Source organism: Eptesicus fuscus, chromosome 7, assembly GCF_027574615.1.
Source record: "Eptesicus fuscus isolate TK198812 chromosome 7, DD_ASM_mEF_20220401, whole genome shotgun sequence".
Taxonomy (NCBI): domain Eukaryota; kingdom Metazoa; phylum Chordata; class Mammalia; order Chiroptera; family Vespertilionidae; genus Eptesicus; species Eptesicus fuscus.
In genome coordinates, this window is record NC_072479.1 from 88,640,958 (window position 1) to 88,658,819 (window position 17,862).

The 17,862-nt window shown below is 38.0% G+C and overlaps 1 protein-coding gene across 1 annotated transcript in view; it reads right to left on the bottom strand.

Moving 5' to 3' along the window:
- Nucleotides 1-17,862, bottom strand: part of FGD6 (FYVE, RhoGEF and PH domain containing 6) — a 125,687-nt gene that overhangs the window by 100,223 nt on the left and 7,602 nt on the right. Inside the window, 1 exon segment of the mRNA XM_008144802.3 lies at nucleotides 16,005-17,861. Coding sequence (XP_008143024.2) covers nucleotides 16,005-17,861 — 1,857 coding nt within the window.

Here is a 17,862-nt window from a genome sequence, read left to right on the forward strand (position 1 = left end):
AGAATTGAAAATCCCCATTTACCCTTCTTCAAGTTTACTAATCTCAATTATTTCAAGCATTTCTCACAAATTGTTGTTGTTGGTTTTTAATATACAGAAAGAAAAGGTCAAAGGCAAGGGAAAGGTGGGGCTGGACACTGCCAACCCCATCTGGACTTGCCCCCAAATGCAAAAAATAAAATAAAAAAATCACACCATGTTGATATGTGAATTATAGCAATGGTTTTCAATATACTTCCTGTAGACAGCCTAAAAATAAACACTCATCTAACCCGCTAGAGCAGGGGTGGGAAAAGTCCGGCCCGCGGGTCTTATAAGGCCTGTGAAATCATTTGGTCTGGCCCTGCCAAGGCATTAGGGGTGAGTTAATTAAACGTTTGACCAAATAGAGCAGGCTAATTTTTAAAATATTATTTTTTCTGTTTATTTAATAATGTTTTATAGTGTCGTTTTTTGTGAAGAAGTCTTTTGTTGTTGTTGTTAATCCTCACCCAAGAGTATTTTTCCATTGATTTTTAGAGAGAGTAGAAGGGAGGGGGAGAGACAGAGATAGAGAAACATCAATGTGAGAGATACACATAGATTGGTTGCCTCCTTCATGCATCAGGGATCGAGCCTGCTGCCAGGGATGGAGCCTGCAACCAAGGTATGTGTCCTTGACCAGAATTGAACCTGTGACCCTTCAGTCCAAGGGCCGACGCTCTACCAACTGAGCCAAACCCGCTAGGACAGCAGGCTAACTTTTAAATTGATAATTTTGTATGGCTTGCTAATGATGTTATAAATATCCAAATGGCCCTTGGCAGAAAAAAGTTTCCCCACCCCTGCTCTAGAGTTTCTATTCCCATCAGTCAGGGTAAACCCAGGAAAGAAGGACTATTTTCACCCTAACATCAGGTAAGCATAGTGAAACAGAAGTTTCTATAAACTCCAATACCTCTGTTCAGCCACAGATTTCATTTATGGAATCTGCCCAGAAGCATTAGCAGAAATATTTCAATGAGCAAGTAGAGAAGACATTAATCTGTAGAGTACAGAAGAACATACAAAAATACTTTGCATCTTAACAGTAAGCGGGCTCAATAAGAATTAATGATACTTAGAATTACTACCATTGAGAGTCTATCTAATCAAGGAAACAGCTAAGATCTCACTGTAGCCTCCGCATGAAAGCATCAACAGTTACTCAAACTATAACCACTGGGTATAAAAACAAACCTAAACTCATTTTACCATTAAAAAAACAACTTCTGAACCTATTGTATTGGAGCTAATGTATTTGCTTATTTTTAGTCTTTATTTAAATTTTGCCCTACAAAATGATTTCATATATTTTAATGAGACCAAAACCCATTTCTTTTATAGTCATAGAAAACTTTCACCCTTTAGACTTTTATTTTATATTCTTCACTAAAGCCTTAGTGGCCATTTTCATTTTAAAAGTCTTTTGATACTTCCCCAAATACGGTGCTCAGCACACAATGTGCAATAAGTACCTGCTAACTAGAAATAGTATGTAATATATTAAGAGGAAAGATGTAATTTATTAAAGAGTTTTCACAGGTTATCTGGCAAATTCATAGCATACTTTCCCTGGCTTCTGAACAGCTAAGTTATGCAATTTTTTTCAGTTGTACAGTCAGAATACTACAATATAAAAGTAAAGAGTTTTCTCAAGTTTACATCTTTCTAAAAGATTTTGTAACTTTCTTAGATAAGACTCTTAACATCTTTCTCATCTGAATACCCATGTTTTTGAGGTAAATAACATACTTTATTTGGAGACAACAGAGCAAAAAGCCTAAAATAATATAGGTTGGCAGACTGATAGGATGTTCAAATCTTCAAATAATTATATGGATAATTCACCCTGTATGGGAAAACACGTTTTGTGTAGCTAAATCATTATGATCATTTCCCATATATAAAAACTGCACCAGGCCCCTTCACCAGGCTTTTGTGACTTCAGGACATCTTTGTAAATTTTTGCTAACTCCAAAGATTCCTACAGACTGCCCAGATTTTTTTCCTTCTAGCCTTACTACATATAAGGCATGTTCTTTCATTTAAGAAGAGTTTTCTAAAACTTTGACTTTTTTGTGTTGTGATACAATTATCTGAGTTTTCTGGACAGGACATGAAAATATGTTAAGATCTATACTACTTAGGAAACTGTTAAAAACAGCTTTTGATTGGCATGGAGTTAGATCCCATGGCTTCTTTCAGCAGGTTTGATAAGAGGACTGGTGGAATGAGAGGAATGGAATGTTTCTTGCTTAACTAGTCCATAATATGGAAGGAAAGCTCAGTACGGACAGATGCATGTGAGGCCTTTTAACTCAACTTCTCTCTCCAAGGGAGCTTTGTTTTAGCAAATAGCAGTAATTCTCCAAATCAGTGTAATTGCTTCCCAAAATTAACAGATGTTTCCTGTGCATTCTGCAAGCCTGGTCAGTGGGATACTGGTTTATTCAAAATACAGCTGGATTCTGACCTCACACATACAAAAAGCAATATATAACCTGACAACTATTTACTCAGATGTGACCACCTATTTTGTGCCAGGTATCTGCTGAGGCTAGTGATACAAAGGCCTTATAATTTCTTACAATATTTATTTTTCATATAGCTTATATTTCTTTTTTTTGGAGGGGGGTTGTAGAGGGAGGTCAACAAAGTGCTATGATAAAATGATGAGTTAGTGCTGTGCAATAGGAGACCAAGCAAAGAGGTGCCTTATGCTGCTTGGTATACAGTAAATGTTAGGTATGCTTTTATTATACTACTAGAGGCCTGATGCACAAAATTCGTGCAAGGGGCTCAGCCCTCTCAGTCCTGGCTTCGTCCGGAAGGTTGTTCGGCTGTCCAGTCTAATTAGCATATTACGCTTTTATTATTATAGATAAACAGGATATGGCAGGCAATATACTATGGAAGGGAGTGGCACCACAGGTATCCACAAATTCACTTCCTCATTCAGTCTTTCAATAAATATTTACTATGTACCTACTACATATCAGGCACTGTTGTAGGCATTGGGGATAAAGTGATATAACAAAGTAAGTATTTCTCATTCATACAGGTTGTATTCTAGTAGGGCAGACAGATGAGCAAATAAATAAATAGATAATATATTGACAAGAATAGGAAATATTAGAAAGAAAAACAGAACTGTGTAAGTGATAAATAGATAGGTGGTGGAGGTAGGGATATTTTGTTACCTTTTCTACACTGGAAGGAAAGATTTCCACAGAAGATAACATTTGAGTTAGGTCTAGACGAATGAGAGATAGGAGAAAAAGTATGCCAGATAATGGAACAAATCTTTGAGAGGGAATAGGGTGTTTAGGAATGTAAGTCAGTCTTATATAGGTGGGTAATTTCGTAAGATTAGAAAAGCCAACTGGGCCAGACCACAAAAAGTCTTATGCACTAAGTTACAGAGTTTCAATTTTATTCTCTAGGGAACTGGCCACCAAAAGATGCTTAATTACAAAATATGTAATTCTTTAAAAACAAAACAAACAAACAAAAAAACATGCCCTAGCCAGTGTGGCTCAGTTGGCTGAGCATCATTTCAGACACCAAAAGATCGCCCGTTTGATTCCTGGTCAGGGCACATGCCCACGTTGTGGTTCAGTCCCAGTCGGGATGTGAAAGGGAGGCAACTGATAGATGTTTCTCTCTCACTTAGATGTTTCTCCCGGAACTCTATCTATCTATCTATCTATCTATCTATCTATCTATCTATCTATCAATCATCAATCATCTATCTATCTATCTATCTATCTATCTATCTCTATCTCTATCTCTCTCTGCCCCTCCTTCTTTCCATCCCTTTCTCTCCCTTCCCCTTCCTTTCTCTCTTAAAAAAAAAAAAAAATCAATACAAAACCTTTTTAAAACAACAGGAATTCCCAGTTAGAAAATGTGCAAAAAACCCAGATTTCACATTAGAGGATATACAGATGGCATTTATGCACAAGAATACATATTTAACATCACCAGCCATCAAGGAAATGCAAATTACACCACAATGGGATGTCACTACACACCTATCAGAATGGCTAAAATAAAAAAGTGACAAACACAAAGTGCTGACAAGAATGTGGAGACACTGGGTCACTCATACATTGCTGTGGGAAAGTAAAATGGTTCAGCTACTCTGAAAAACAGTTTGGCAGCTTCTTATAAAACTAAACATGCAATTGCCATGTGAGCCACAATTGCATGTTTGGGTATTTATCCCAGAGAAATGAAAATAAATGTCCACACAAAAACCTGTACATGAATGTTTATTATAGTTTTATTTCTAAGAGTCAAATAGTGAGACTGACCCTATAACTGGTGTCCTTTAACTGGAATAATACTGCAATATAAAGGAAAGAACTATTCATGCATGTGACAACGTGGATAAACCTCCAGGGAATTATGCTAAATGAAAAAAACCAATCCCAAAGGGTTATATAGTGTTATGATTCCATTATATATAATATTTTTGAAATGGATTATTGGTTGCCAAGGATTGGGGAGTGAAGTGGGTAGGAGGTGCGTATGGTTATAAATGGCAAAAGGGATCTTTGGTAGTGATGGAATTATTCACTGTCATGACTGATGGTGATATGCAAACCTATAGATGTGATAAAATTATATAGAACTAAATACATATCCACACTTGAGTACAAGTAAAACAAGGGGAATCTAAATAAGATCAGCAGATTATATCGATGTTAATATCCTGGTTGTATTATTTTACTACAGTTTTAAAAAATGTTACCATTAAAGTATACTGAATTTTTCTCTGTACTATTTCTTACAACTGCATGTGAATATACAGTTTTATCAGTAACTATTTCAATTAAAAAATAATAAACCAGACTGTAAATTTCTTGTGACTTCTAGTCTGACTAACTCTCTCTGAAGTAGCTGATTAGCTACTAGGGAATAAAGTCCCTTGAAAATACCCCCTCTAGCAGTTAAAGTGTCACTCTGCTTACATTAGAACCAGACACCTTTGAAATCAACTGTCATTAGGTAGGACAGAGTCATGGAAAACTGGCAGATTGAGGCCATGGTATTTCAGCTGGCTTCTAGGCATAAAAGCCTTCAGAGCAGTATCACCCCACTGTCCTTTTCCATTCTATTTTAGCATAAAACATGGGGAAGAGAAGAGGCAGGAAACAAGAGAGTTAGAGCCGTGAAACGTCTATGTATCTGGACACTAAAAACTGTAAGCATATACTTACATGCTATGCTGTTTGATAATGAAATATCCTGAAAATGAAGCTAATTGTGTAGCTCTTTCTGTGTTGATTTTAATCTAAATTAAGTTACGAGAAAAAAACTACAAATTCATTATAATCTAAAGTATAGAATACTTTCAATGAAATATGGTTTGAGGCCTTTCATTTAGATATATCTACCATTAACAGCCAAGTAGAAATTCGGTCTTACCAGGCTTGCTTTAGAGCAGCTTGTTATAATTAACACATTATTATTTTATGCAAACACATTGTTAAAATGCCCAGCAGGGTGTGCACAGAAGGAATTTAAATATGTTTTCTATAATATAATTTACAGCATTTATTTGCTTAAAATGATACTAGCCAAGTCCAGTTGAGCCTAGGCAGGATGAATACAGATACAAAATTAAAAAGTCATAAAAAGACATTCCAATCCGTTTCACCCTGGAGGTAGATTCAGCAAGCCTCTTGGTGGACAGGGTCAGAGATTGTGACCCATGTCAGCAGCCCCAGCAATGATGCTTTATCTAAGAATTTCTCTCAACTGAATGTGCCCTCTTGCCCAGTTTCCAGGTCTTGCCCTTTCATAATTCAAAAGGCTCCAGACAACAGCATAGTGATTGCCAGAGAGAAGGGGATGGGGAGGTGGGGGAGGAATAAATGGTGATGAAGGAAACTTGACTTGTGCTGGTAAACACACAATATACAGATAATGTATTGTAGAGCTGTATACCTGAAACATAATTTTATTAACCAATGTTACCTCGATAAATTCAATTAAAAAATCCATTTTTTAAAAAGGCTCCAGAAATACTACCTCCTCTAATTTTCAGCTACAGAGAATATATCACCTACCTCTATGGGGGGAGGGGAGGAACCTTACCATTCATTTAAATCTATTTTTTTCATTAAGATATAAAAGATATATTTCAGCCTTACAAAAATTTTTGCTTTGGGGATCCATAAATAACAATAATTAACTATTAAGCCACAGTGCTTTAGAGGTCAGAAAGTATTTAACCGACAATGAAATGAGGAACAATGATAAATGAGATTAAAAAAGCAACTCTCATGTAAATCAGGGGGGAAATATGAGACATGCATAATCCTTTCTGTGTCATTAACACCCAAAGTAACTGGTAAACAGAAGGGATCATTTTAACTTGCTTTGAATAGTGGCCACCACTAACCTGACCAAATGCAAATATGGCATGATTAGTTCAGTTTCCAACCACTGAAATGTCTATTTCCTAACCATAAAAGCTTTCCAATCAATGAGCTCTTCTTGCATGGAAGATCTGGGGCCTCTCAAATGCTCATTAATGTCTATACATATCACTGCAGGTGCTCTTGTATTTTCCTTCTAGATCTTGAACAAATTAGTGTCAGTAATAGTTTGTCTCTTGGGTAGAAGATTCACAGACCTCTACCAATATTAAACATAAAAAATAAAATAATTGCAAAACAAATGCCCTACAGGCCAGAACAATATGAACATGTTCTGATTTAAAATCAATGTCTCAGGATCAAAAAACGTGGTTCCACACTCAGTTTGTCTACATATTAGCTGTGGACAAGTTAGTTAACTTCGTTAAGTCATAGTTTCCTTATCTGTAAAAGAAGGTAATATCCATTTCATAGAATCATAGGGACAAAATAACATAAGCAAGAGATCCTAGCTTAATGCTTGGCATGTCAGAAATGTTGAGTAAATAGTACCCAGTACCATTAAGCATAGAATACATGCTATTTGACAGTAACAGCATTTCTTATCCTTGATATTGTCTGATAAACTTTTGATGAAGTGGGGGAACAACAGATTGATGGGGAGTCAGATGGTTGGAGGGAAGAAAGTTATGTTAGCATACAGAGTTGGGCAAAAGTAGGTTTACAGTTGTGATACAAGTAAATAATGCTATAACTAATAAATAATAATACAAGAATAAACTGTGTTTTGCATACTCACAACTGTAAACCTACTTTTGCCTACTCCGTATATTAGTGGGATCAGACATTTTTTTTTGGCTGAAAGTTTCTCCTTAGTTTGAATACTCACCTGCCTCAAATCACCATTTAAAAAATCGAGCCATGTAATCCTATGTTCATATACAGCTATGTGCAGCCCTCTTTCCTGACAGGGATAACAATATCTGCTACAACAAGAAAAAAGGCAGTAGTACCAGCAAACTGAACCTTTTTGGAACAACTCAAGATCACTTAAGTTTTCTAAATCTTGCTGATGGTCTCTGTAATGCTTCCACAACAGCCTTAGAAGAGGCAATGTGGTATTTTGAAGCACCAGGTTGGAGCCTTGGTTTTGCAATTTCCCATTACTGTGGTGTGGGGAAGGTCAAGGACTGCTGGGCTTGGTTTCATCAGTGAATGAGGAGGCTGGAATGATTGGATACATTTATAATAAATGAGTTTTAGTTCTAAAATTTAATGATTCTATGACTACATTTAACCTAAAACCATAGACATACCTGAATTTCCAAAGATTTCAAACTACCCAAAAGGTTCCCTAACTTTTGCTACCAAATAAATCAGACCTAGACTCGTGAATGATCTCATTACTTATCCCTCCCTGCCCATTCCTCAGTGCTTCCCACAACCACACTGGGTGGTTGAGAGCTTTAGTCTCACGTTTCTAACAGTGAAGTTCTGGAAAGAAAAATTAAATAGTGACAAAAGTTACTCATCTATGCCCTAACTGGTTTGGCTCAATGGATAGAGCGTTGACCTGTGGACTCAAGGGTCCTGGGTTCGATTCCAGTCAAAGGCACATACATGCCCGGGTTGCGGGCTCGATCCACAGTGGGGGGCGTGCAGGAGGCAGCCAATCAATGATTCTCTTTCATCATTGATGTTTCTATCTCTCTCTCCCTTCCTCTCTGAAATCAATAAAAATATATATATTTTTAAAAAGTTACTCATCTAAATGGAAATCTCTATTTACATGTGACTGCCCATACATCTAAAGACCAACTAAAAGGTAGGGGGGAAAAACACAAAAAAACAGTTACCAATTATTCCTTCTTTACACATTATATCTACCTTACTGGACTTGAAATTAGTTGTCAAATAATTCAAATCTGAACTGCTTTTCATACTGAGAAAGAAAAAGAAAGCTTTTCTAAATTTATTAAAAACTAAATTTATTATTTAATTCCTAATGTTTCAAATGATGCTAACATATGCCAAAGTATACCAACTGTTCAAAAAAATATATGATCTAACTAAAATAAAGATTTCAACGGAATCCACAGGAGCTAAAAGAACAAGTAGCTACGCCATTTCAAACATAAAAAGGCTAAATGTGTTTGTTTTCCTTTTTATTTTTATCCAAACATTCAGGAAAAACTGACTTTCTTTGTTCAGTGTTTATTATTTCACCTTTCCTGAATCAGAAACCAAAATACTTTGATAAATGGGCGAGTCTGGTAAACAGACCCTTGAACATTAGGGACCAGAAAAACTAATCCAGATGCATTTCCATCTTTATCCATTTTTCCTAAAGTCACTACCACTGTGATTCAATTTCTTTATGTATAGAAGGGTATGATAACACCAAATACAATGTTACTCCAATTCAATTTATATGGAACTAAAATGAATTTATAATACTTGCAAACAAGAAGGACTGAAAAATCTGAAAGACAATTGCAGAAGACAGCTGTTTGCCCTGGAAATACTATCATAATACTTTATTCCACTGATAGTCTATTTGGCCGACCCAATTTTTATAGCTCCAATGATAGATCTCTGTCTGATGTCAAAACTACTTGCAAAAACTTTATTTTTGCTCTCCCAGAGACCCATGAACACAAATAATTATCAGGCCAAGACTAAACTCCCAAAGTAGGTTTTCCATATCACCCAGAAGAATACTAGGCAATTCCATTCTTGAACTTAACTTTTAATCTCAGTATTTAATAAAAAGGTCAGCACTTTTTTGTAGCTTTCCACACCCAAAGTGCTACAAGTCAAACTGCTCTTTATTCCTAATATAGTTTTAAGAAAGTATCATAATAAATATGCTCATATAAACATGTCTACTGTTTTAAATAAAGGACTTTCCTTAAATACCAAATTAGTCTATGCCAGTGGTCGGCAAACCGCGGCTCGCGAGCCACATGCGGCTCTTTGGCCCCTTGAATGTGGCTCTTCCACAAAATACCACGGCCTGGGCGAGTTTATTTTGAAGAAGTGGTGTTAGAAGAAGTTTAAGTTTAAAAAATTTGGCTCTCAAAAGAAATTTCAATCGTTGTACTGTTGATACTTGGCTCTGCTGACTAATGAGTTTACTGACCACTGGTCTATGCAATGCCAGGAAAAGATGATACATTTAAAAGAAATCTCTGTCAAAAAATAAAGGAAATGTCTGCAAGAACACAGAAAGCTTACAAAACTAATATACAAGTACAGACATTACTTTGGATATCTGAAACAAGAACATACTCACCCCCTTATGAATGAACTTATATCTAAATCGGGAATTCCATGGAACCATGGAATGAGTCAAGGTTCATCTTCTATACTTCTTTATCCTGTTCCCTTCCCCCTTAATATTTTCCTCAACACACTAAATGTTTCCTCTTTGAATGCACCAGCATTTAAGACTTATAAAAACTATTTTGTTCTATTGTTCTGTTTCAGTCTTGCCACAGTCTCATTTTTCATTACTTTCCATTGTATTTTTCACATATTAGAAGCTAAATATGTTCTTGTGGGCTGGCTAGGAACCTAACTCCTACTCATAGTTATTTCTGCTGCAAAAATGCATTCTGAGTTCCAAGCAACCTATTTATAGGTTTAAAACACTCACAGATTGATGGATTTCTGATTAGCATTATCTATCAGGTTCTTACAGGAATTAAAAATGCTTAGAGAAAGAATGAGGTCTCCCCCTATCTGCTCTTTCCCAAAGAGTTCCTACTGGGAATATTTCTCTAACCAACAGGTTAGAAGCTCATTTTGCAAAGCAATTTATGTTTTGCTGATGTAAACAGTTGAAATTTTATGAAAACTTGGCTAAATTATAAAATTTTTATAGACTTTTTAATATTCAAAAATTTAATAAAAGCCCAGCAATAATAAACCAATCAATTATCTCTAAAAATGCCATCCTTTTCCCTGAAAATGTGCAAATAAATACCAGCTATCTCAAAACAATGTAATTTTATCAAGCAAGACAGGATGTCTGTGTGTGTGTGTGTGTGTGTGTGTGTGTGTGTGTGCCTACAAACAATCGCAATGTTGGATATTTGTACTTTCATTACTAACTGAAAATACACCTCTAAAAGTAGTGACATTCTGCCACATTAAAGCATATCAATCCGATACAATATCACTTATATGTTTTGACAGGAAATTAGACCGAAGGAATAGAGCTAGACAAAATACTGCAATTCAACTACTTACCAATACTTATTTAAAAGGAAAAAAGAAAAGCTTTATTGCCAAGAAATAAAATCAAATGCTCCTAGTTGCAGTTTAAAATGTAGGGTAAGTACATAAACATATTTGCCAAAACTGTGTGGCTATGATTTCAACACAAGAAACATAAAATTAAAGAGTCATACAAATTTTTGATATTTCCTGAGCTGATGCTGAAAATAGCTCACAGGAAAAGGCTGCTGTTAAGATATACGAATCCCAACCCCACCCTCTAGGCATAATCTTATTGATGTTATGACAACATGGAAAGGCTCATTAGGGCTATTAATTTGTACTTTAATCATTATTAAAATTCAACAATACCAATAGATGGTAAATGCAACCCAAGAGAGATATCTTCTAGACCAGGTATGATGATGTATAACATAAATCCTATAATGGGATTTGAGGCAACTTGTAATGCCTTTGGGAAGCTCTTTAAGCCCAGTTTTGTGTTTAAAATGGTGAAAAACAAAAAAACAAACAAAAAATTTAGTACTTGTCCTTCATCAGAGATGAGGGCTACTGATTAATTAAAAAGAAATGATCTTGACGTTTGTTTTATTTTGAATTCTGGTGATTGAGGAAAACCAAAAGATAAATTCAAACCTTTGAGTGACAGAAACTTCCGGGCAAAGTTTCAAGGGACAGCAATTCACATTTATTGATACTACTTCCTCTCTTCTCAGTCCTCCTCAGTCTGCAATCTGGTTTCTTTGCTCAGAGCACCAATAAAATTGCTATCAAGGTTACAAAATGACCTGGAAATACCAAATCAGGTCTTGTCCATTTTACAAGCTTGGGTACCTCTGTAAAGTCATCTTTATTATCCTACTTGGGGTACAACTCAGACAAAGCTTGGATTAATAAAACCATCTATACTAATAAAAGGGTAATATACTAATCAGACCGGGTGACCGGACATCTTCCAGACGTCCAACTTCCTTCCAGACAGGTAGGGAGTGACCAAGCCAGCAGGGGAGCAGTTGGGGAGCAACCAGGCAGGCCGGCTGGGGGGCAGTTGGGGGGCGACCAGGCCAGCAGGGGGCCAACTGGGGGGTGGCCAGGTCAGCAGGGGGGCAGTTGTGGGGCAGCCAGGCCAACAGGGGGCAGTTGGGGGGGCGACCAGGCAGGCAGGGGGGCAGTTGGGGGGGCGACCAGGCCGGCAGGGGGGCAGTTAGGGAGCAATCAGGCAGGCAGGCAGGCAGGCGAGCAGTTAGGAGCCAGCAGTCACAGATTGCGAGAGGGATATCCAACTGCCGTTTCGGGATCAGGCCTAAACCAGTTCGACATCCCCCAAGGGGTCCCTGACTGGAGAGGGTGCAGGCTGGGCAGAGGAACCCACACCCCCTCCCCCATGAATTTCATGCACCGGGTCTCTAATGTTGTCTATAATTGTCTGTTGCCTCATGACCAGAAGCTCCTTGGGAATAGGCACCCCTTTCACCTTTTAATGCACACTGCTTGACGTATGGTCAGTATTTTGAAACAAATAAATTGAGGGCTTACTAGGTTACCTAGGAAAACCAATTCCCATACATTTTCTCTGAGTAAGAACAAACTAAAATCACAGAGGAAAAACCTGAGATGTTTCCGGGGAAAATTTTTCTTGGTTATAGAATTAAGAAACCTACAATTTCAAGAAGAAAATTCCAACATTTGGACACTATTATTTTGCTGATTTGTCTGTAACTCTTTAATAAAGGCTCGGATTTTTGGAACTTCCTTATGAAAATCAAACTTCTTAAGTAATAGTTTGATTACTTAAGTAGTAACTGAGCACTCAGCACCTGCATGCAGTAAGACAAAAAGGACTGTTGCTGGCTAGTTGTTTTAGATTTATAATGCCTGAAACCTTTTGGGAAAGAGAGCTCAGATGTGAGAACCCTGTGGCTTCCAGAGCAGTGACCCAATGATGGTCTAATTGGGAACACCTAAAAGCTACAGTTTCTACAGCCATTGGAACTCCCTTTCATCCTCCCTCACCTTCAGATTTGGCTGGTCTTCTTTCTCCACTAAGGGGTATCCCAATGCCACTCCTTACTCATCTAGCCCTTCCCAGTTTCTTCTACTCACTGATGACTAGGGGTCAGAAACTCAATTAGCAGTATCATGCAGTTAGCTTAGGAGAATGGGGAGGGGGAAAGGGAAGGGACAAGAATAAAAAAAGAAGGGAAAGAAAATCCATTGCTTACTAAATGGCAACGATCCAGCCCTTCCTTTCTCCTTATCACTCCCAATGCTTTAGTCTTTCTCACAGCAAGCCCAGCCCCCAATTTCCTCATTCTTCTTTAGTCACCTCACCCTTTCCACAAACCCTGCTGCCTCAGACCCAGTGGATTTGCTCATCTTGATATCCTGGTGCTCCACCTCACCCTGGCCAACTCTCCTACCTCAGCCCGAAGAAGTGCTGAGAGGAAATATTCACCTGGGAAGGGAGAAGGGGAGGTCAGAACACTAGTGGTTAATATAATTTGGGGGCTAAACTTTACCACCATTACCAAAACTATTTTTTTGGGGAATATACTTTGAGTTTCAAATTATCATGAACTTTTAAAATAACAGAACCCTTTTGGAATTGGGGACCACCTATAATTATTTCCTGATAAATTATAAACATGTTGTTATAAATTTGAAATGGATTCATGAAATCTCCATTCTAAAGAAGGTGACCATATGAGCTACTTCCAAGCTTGCCAAATATCTATTTGATCCAGAATCCAGTTATATATTGTGGACTCCGTGAGTTCCAGACTCTTCCCTGAGGGTTGAGAAACTGTTAGACACTCTTCTGATTCACTCCACAGAAAAATCTTAAACAGGGTTCATTTGCATTTCTTTCTTATTGGTTTAGAACCCTAGGGTGTTGGATTTAGAAGTACTCTAAGGAACAGATCTCCAGTTTCAACAGCCAAACAACCAAACAAGATTTCAACTTGGAGCCTCTCAGCTCACTTCTCATTTACCTTCCTTTAGGGTGTCCAGGTGTCCTCCTCATGAAGCCTTGGATTTTGCTTACGCATCTATTCAATGTTATTATTAGAAAGTGCAACTTCCCAGCTGCTAATCTGATCCTATGACTGCAGGCTTTTGATTCAGCTGGTACATTTTAGGGGCCTCAAGCCCGTTTAGGGGTCCCCACTTTAGGACTAAAGAAGAATCTCTGGAAAACTAAATTCAAAAGCAAAGCTCACCCACTCTTCACCAGACTGTCCTACTTACCAGCCTGCAACTTGTTCACAGCCACCCTTGGTTTCCTGGCTTCCAAAAAGAACCCTCCTTATGGATGCCATCCAGCTGAACTGGCTGGCTGTGTATATTTACCCCTTCCAACCTGGTTCCCTCCAGCCAAGCAGCAGAGCCCCTGATAAGAAGCATATCAGACAAAGAACAAGTTCCAGGTCCTGGCTGGGTAGCTCAGTTAGTTATAGTGTTGTCCCTATACGCCAAGGTTGCAGGTTTAATCTCCGGTCAGGGCACATAACAAGTATCAAACAATGAATGCATGAATAAGTGGAACAACAAAGTGATGTTTCTCTCTCTCTCTCTCTTAAATCAATAAATCATTTTTTTAAATAAAAAGAACAAGTTTCAGAATTTACAGCTTGTGTTAAGAGAAAATTACAAACTCTCAGGATTTAAGCATGAGAGCCAACAGGAAACTTACACCAAGAGCCAAATCTCCAATTTCAAGAAAAAACTTCATTTTAGCTAAGAATAGTAGTATATCATGAAGAAGCCAAATTCATTCCTTTCTCACACACACTCACCCATACTTACACACACACACACACACACACACACACGCTACACAAAAGCATGTTAAAAGGAAGAGAGTCCCAACAAAATTGTTCCCTGAAGAGACGGCATGAAAAGTTAGATGTGGTGGGGTTTTTTTGTTTGTTTGTTTGTTTTTTGTTTTTGGTGTGTTTTTTTTTTTAAGTTGGATACTTAACTACAATTCTCCATGGAAATATTTACACCAAGAAAGAGGCTCTATTCTGGATACTAATATTCAGAATCAAGTCAGCTATGAGAAAAGTTAGGCAAGGGAGGTAAATTATCTTTTATGAATCAAAGGAGGAAGGGCAGAAAGGATTATGAGTACAGAAAAATGCTAGGAGAATATCTGAAAGAACAATTTATTTTACTTGGTGTACTAAGATTTCATTATATCATTTTATTTATTCAATTCATCCAATCATCATGTTTTTAGCCCTATATGCCATATGTTAATATTCCTACAAAAGTGCCATTTTAAGACCTAAGTATTCAGAGGCTTGAAGTTAGTGACCAAAGAAAAACAAGAAGACTTCTAAAAGGTTAGATACAAAACCAACACTTAAATACAATGCAAAGTCTCCTTTTCAGACAGTGGAGAAAGGAAGCAGTTGCAATGATTGCTTCCTTTACCTCTTTTTCATTCATTCTCTCACATACCCAACTAACATCTACTAACCTCTATTAAACCCCTTTCTTGGCCTCATGCAGGACAAAAAGATATTACCAGACCTCTTCATGGTGCTTAATACCAAATATAGAACATCAGATATACCAGTAAATAACCATACCATAAGACAGATTGAGAGAAAGGCCATAAGGATAGCAGAGCATAATTGGGAGGTCAGAATAGGAAGTAAACATTTCCCACTAGGTAACTGTATACGCTTCCTGAAGCCAATCATTGCTGAGCTAGACCGTCAAAGATGGGCAGGGTTTCAAGAAGACGAATGGAATGGGTATACCACGGGTAGAATGTGCTTATACAAAAGTGTTTCCTGCATTTTTCCTATATCCATCTGAAGTTAGTAATTAACCTTCAACACGTAAAATAAATAATCCTCAAAGAGTAGTAATTTTTGCAAATGTAGAAGTTTCACCTGACAAGGGCACCATAGGTAAATGCATGAATTTTAGTAACATCAGATTTCTTACACCTAGCAAATAAATCTCACTAAATTGGCCAATTTCCTGCCCTAAGTTCCAGCTATAACTTCCAGGTTGATGCTTTTGAGGCCCTGGGGCCTCTATGGTCCAGGTCTTTCATACCTATACTATTATGGTTCAAATTCTTTGAATAAGCAACTGAGATAGGGTAACTACTTCACACTTGCATTGCAAATACCCAATCCGACTGTATGATAAAAGGAGATTGCTCTTTGAAATAATTTAATATATACTTAACTAACCCACTTTAGCACCAGGTGATTTCCCACACCACCCCCCTCCCCCATGTGTGAGATTTTACCTATCTGACAGGGTTTTGAAAATTAATTTCAGTGATGCACATAAAAGTACAGTGTCTGTCTGGGACCTAAGTGTTACCTGGAATGCTGCTGTATAGGTCCAAGTTGCAGCTGGCCATCTGAAGCTTCATACAGGTCTTCTATCTCATACACATTTGCATCAGTGTCCTCCATGCTGCTGGAATTCTGCCTTTCCAACTCTAGAGTTTTCCCGACAGCCATAGCAAGTGGAAAGTTCTCATACTCTGGTATTTCCTCATAATGGCGGACATTTTCATAATCTGGTGCATAGTCACTTGTAACAGATTTGCAAGGCGCCTGAGATGTTGTCTCCCTAGAGAGCATTTGGTCATCCAAAGACTCAGCTCTTGGTCCATTAGTTGCACTGCTCTGGCCCCGAGACTTCTTCCTCTTCTTTTGAGATTCCAGACTGTCGTTATCTGCAGAATATGACTTGATGGGTTTATTTCTCTTCTCTTCTACTAATAAGCCATGCCAATCACTTTCAATCCCTTTTCCCTCTCCACCTGAGAGTCTGCCAGCAGTTGTGCCTTCAAGTTGGCTACTCTTGGACCAAAATTTCTGGAAGTCACTCTTCATGAAACAGACGGACAGCTTCATACTGAGCAACTTCTTTAAAGAGTGTTTCCTTTGAGAATCTTTGCAAGGCTTAGTGCACCTATCCATATCCACAGCAGACAGTGATTTTGCTCTAGGCTTGGTCAGGGCGTTTGAAGGCTCACTATTTGAGGATGTGGTGATAGACTTTAAGGATTCTGGGTTCCCTTTAAAGGGTAAAATAGGATGAGGTAATTTCCACACTGGCTTTTCTGAAGTCCTTTTGGACATCTCAAAGGAGGACGACATACCATGGTTTTCGGCACACAACTGTCGAAGGTGATTTCTTTCTGGATCCTTTTTTTCTTCATTTGAGGAATATGAACTTTTCTCCATAAGCTCCTCTGAGGCAGCCTTTTTAAGCATTCCTGCAGCAGGCAAGCTGTGTCTTTGAGGTTTTTTGGGGACAATTTTTGAGGAACTTCCATCTTTCATTGTAGATTCCTTTTGCATTTGAGGGACAGCCCCTCCCAAGTTACAGGCCACAGGTAAACGTTTGTTGCAAGCTAATTTCAGCTGCTTAGGCAGGCTCATAGATACAGTACTGCATCTTATAAAACTGGTCGGTTTGTCCACAGCAGGTGACATACTAGAATCATCTACTGTCTTGCTGTCAGGACTCAAATTAGAATCTGTATCCAAAGAAGGTGTCATTTTTTCAGAGGAAGATGTTTCATGACACATGGCTCTCTGGGAATCAACTAAGTTTTGTCTGTCACTATTAGAGTCCACATTCAATTCACTTTTGTTTCCTGGTTTCACTTTGCCCACCTGTTCCTGGTTATACAAAACATTCTGATAAATGACTTCATTGTTTTTCAAACTATCTTCAAAAAGACAAGAAGAGCTACTGTCTAAATTCTCTGGTTTTTCAGTACTTTCACTAGGAGTATCTACGTGCTCTTGACGTAACAGCCGTGCAGCACGTGTCTTTCTGGGCTTGGGAGTTGGAAATTTTGAAGTACACGATACTAAGTGAACTTCTAAGGGACCAAGTTCTTTGACTTCAGAGTTCTTACTAACTCCATCTGAATATAAAAAAGCACTCCTTTTACCATTTGCCAGAGCTTCTTGTTCAGATGAATGAAAGCAAATATTGCTTTTTTCACTGTCATCCTGACAAGTTTCAAAATTCCGAAGTTCATCGATAGGAAGTTGTAGGCAGCAATAGTGATCAGGAACCTTTTCAAAGCTGGACTGGGAAGGTGTCAAGTCTGCAAAATCAATTCTGAACTGTCCGTTGGAGTTACAGCCCTCATTCGTTTCTGGGTTGTCTGTGGATGTGTGCTTCTGTGGGGAAATAAAGGGTGATGTTCGTT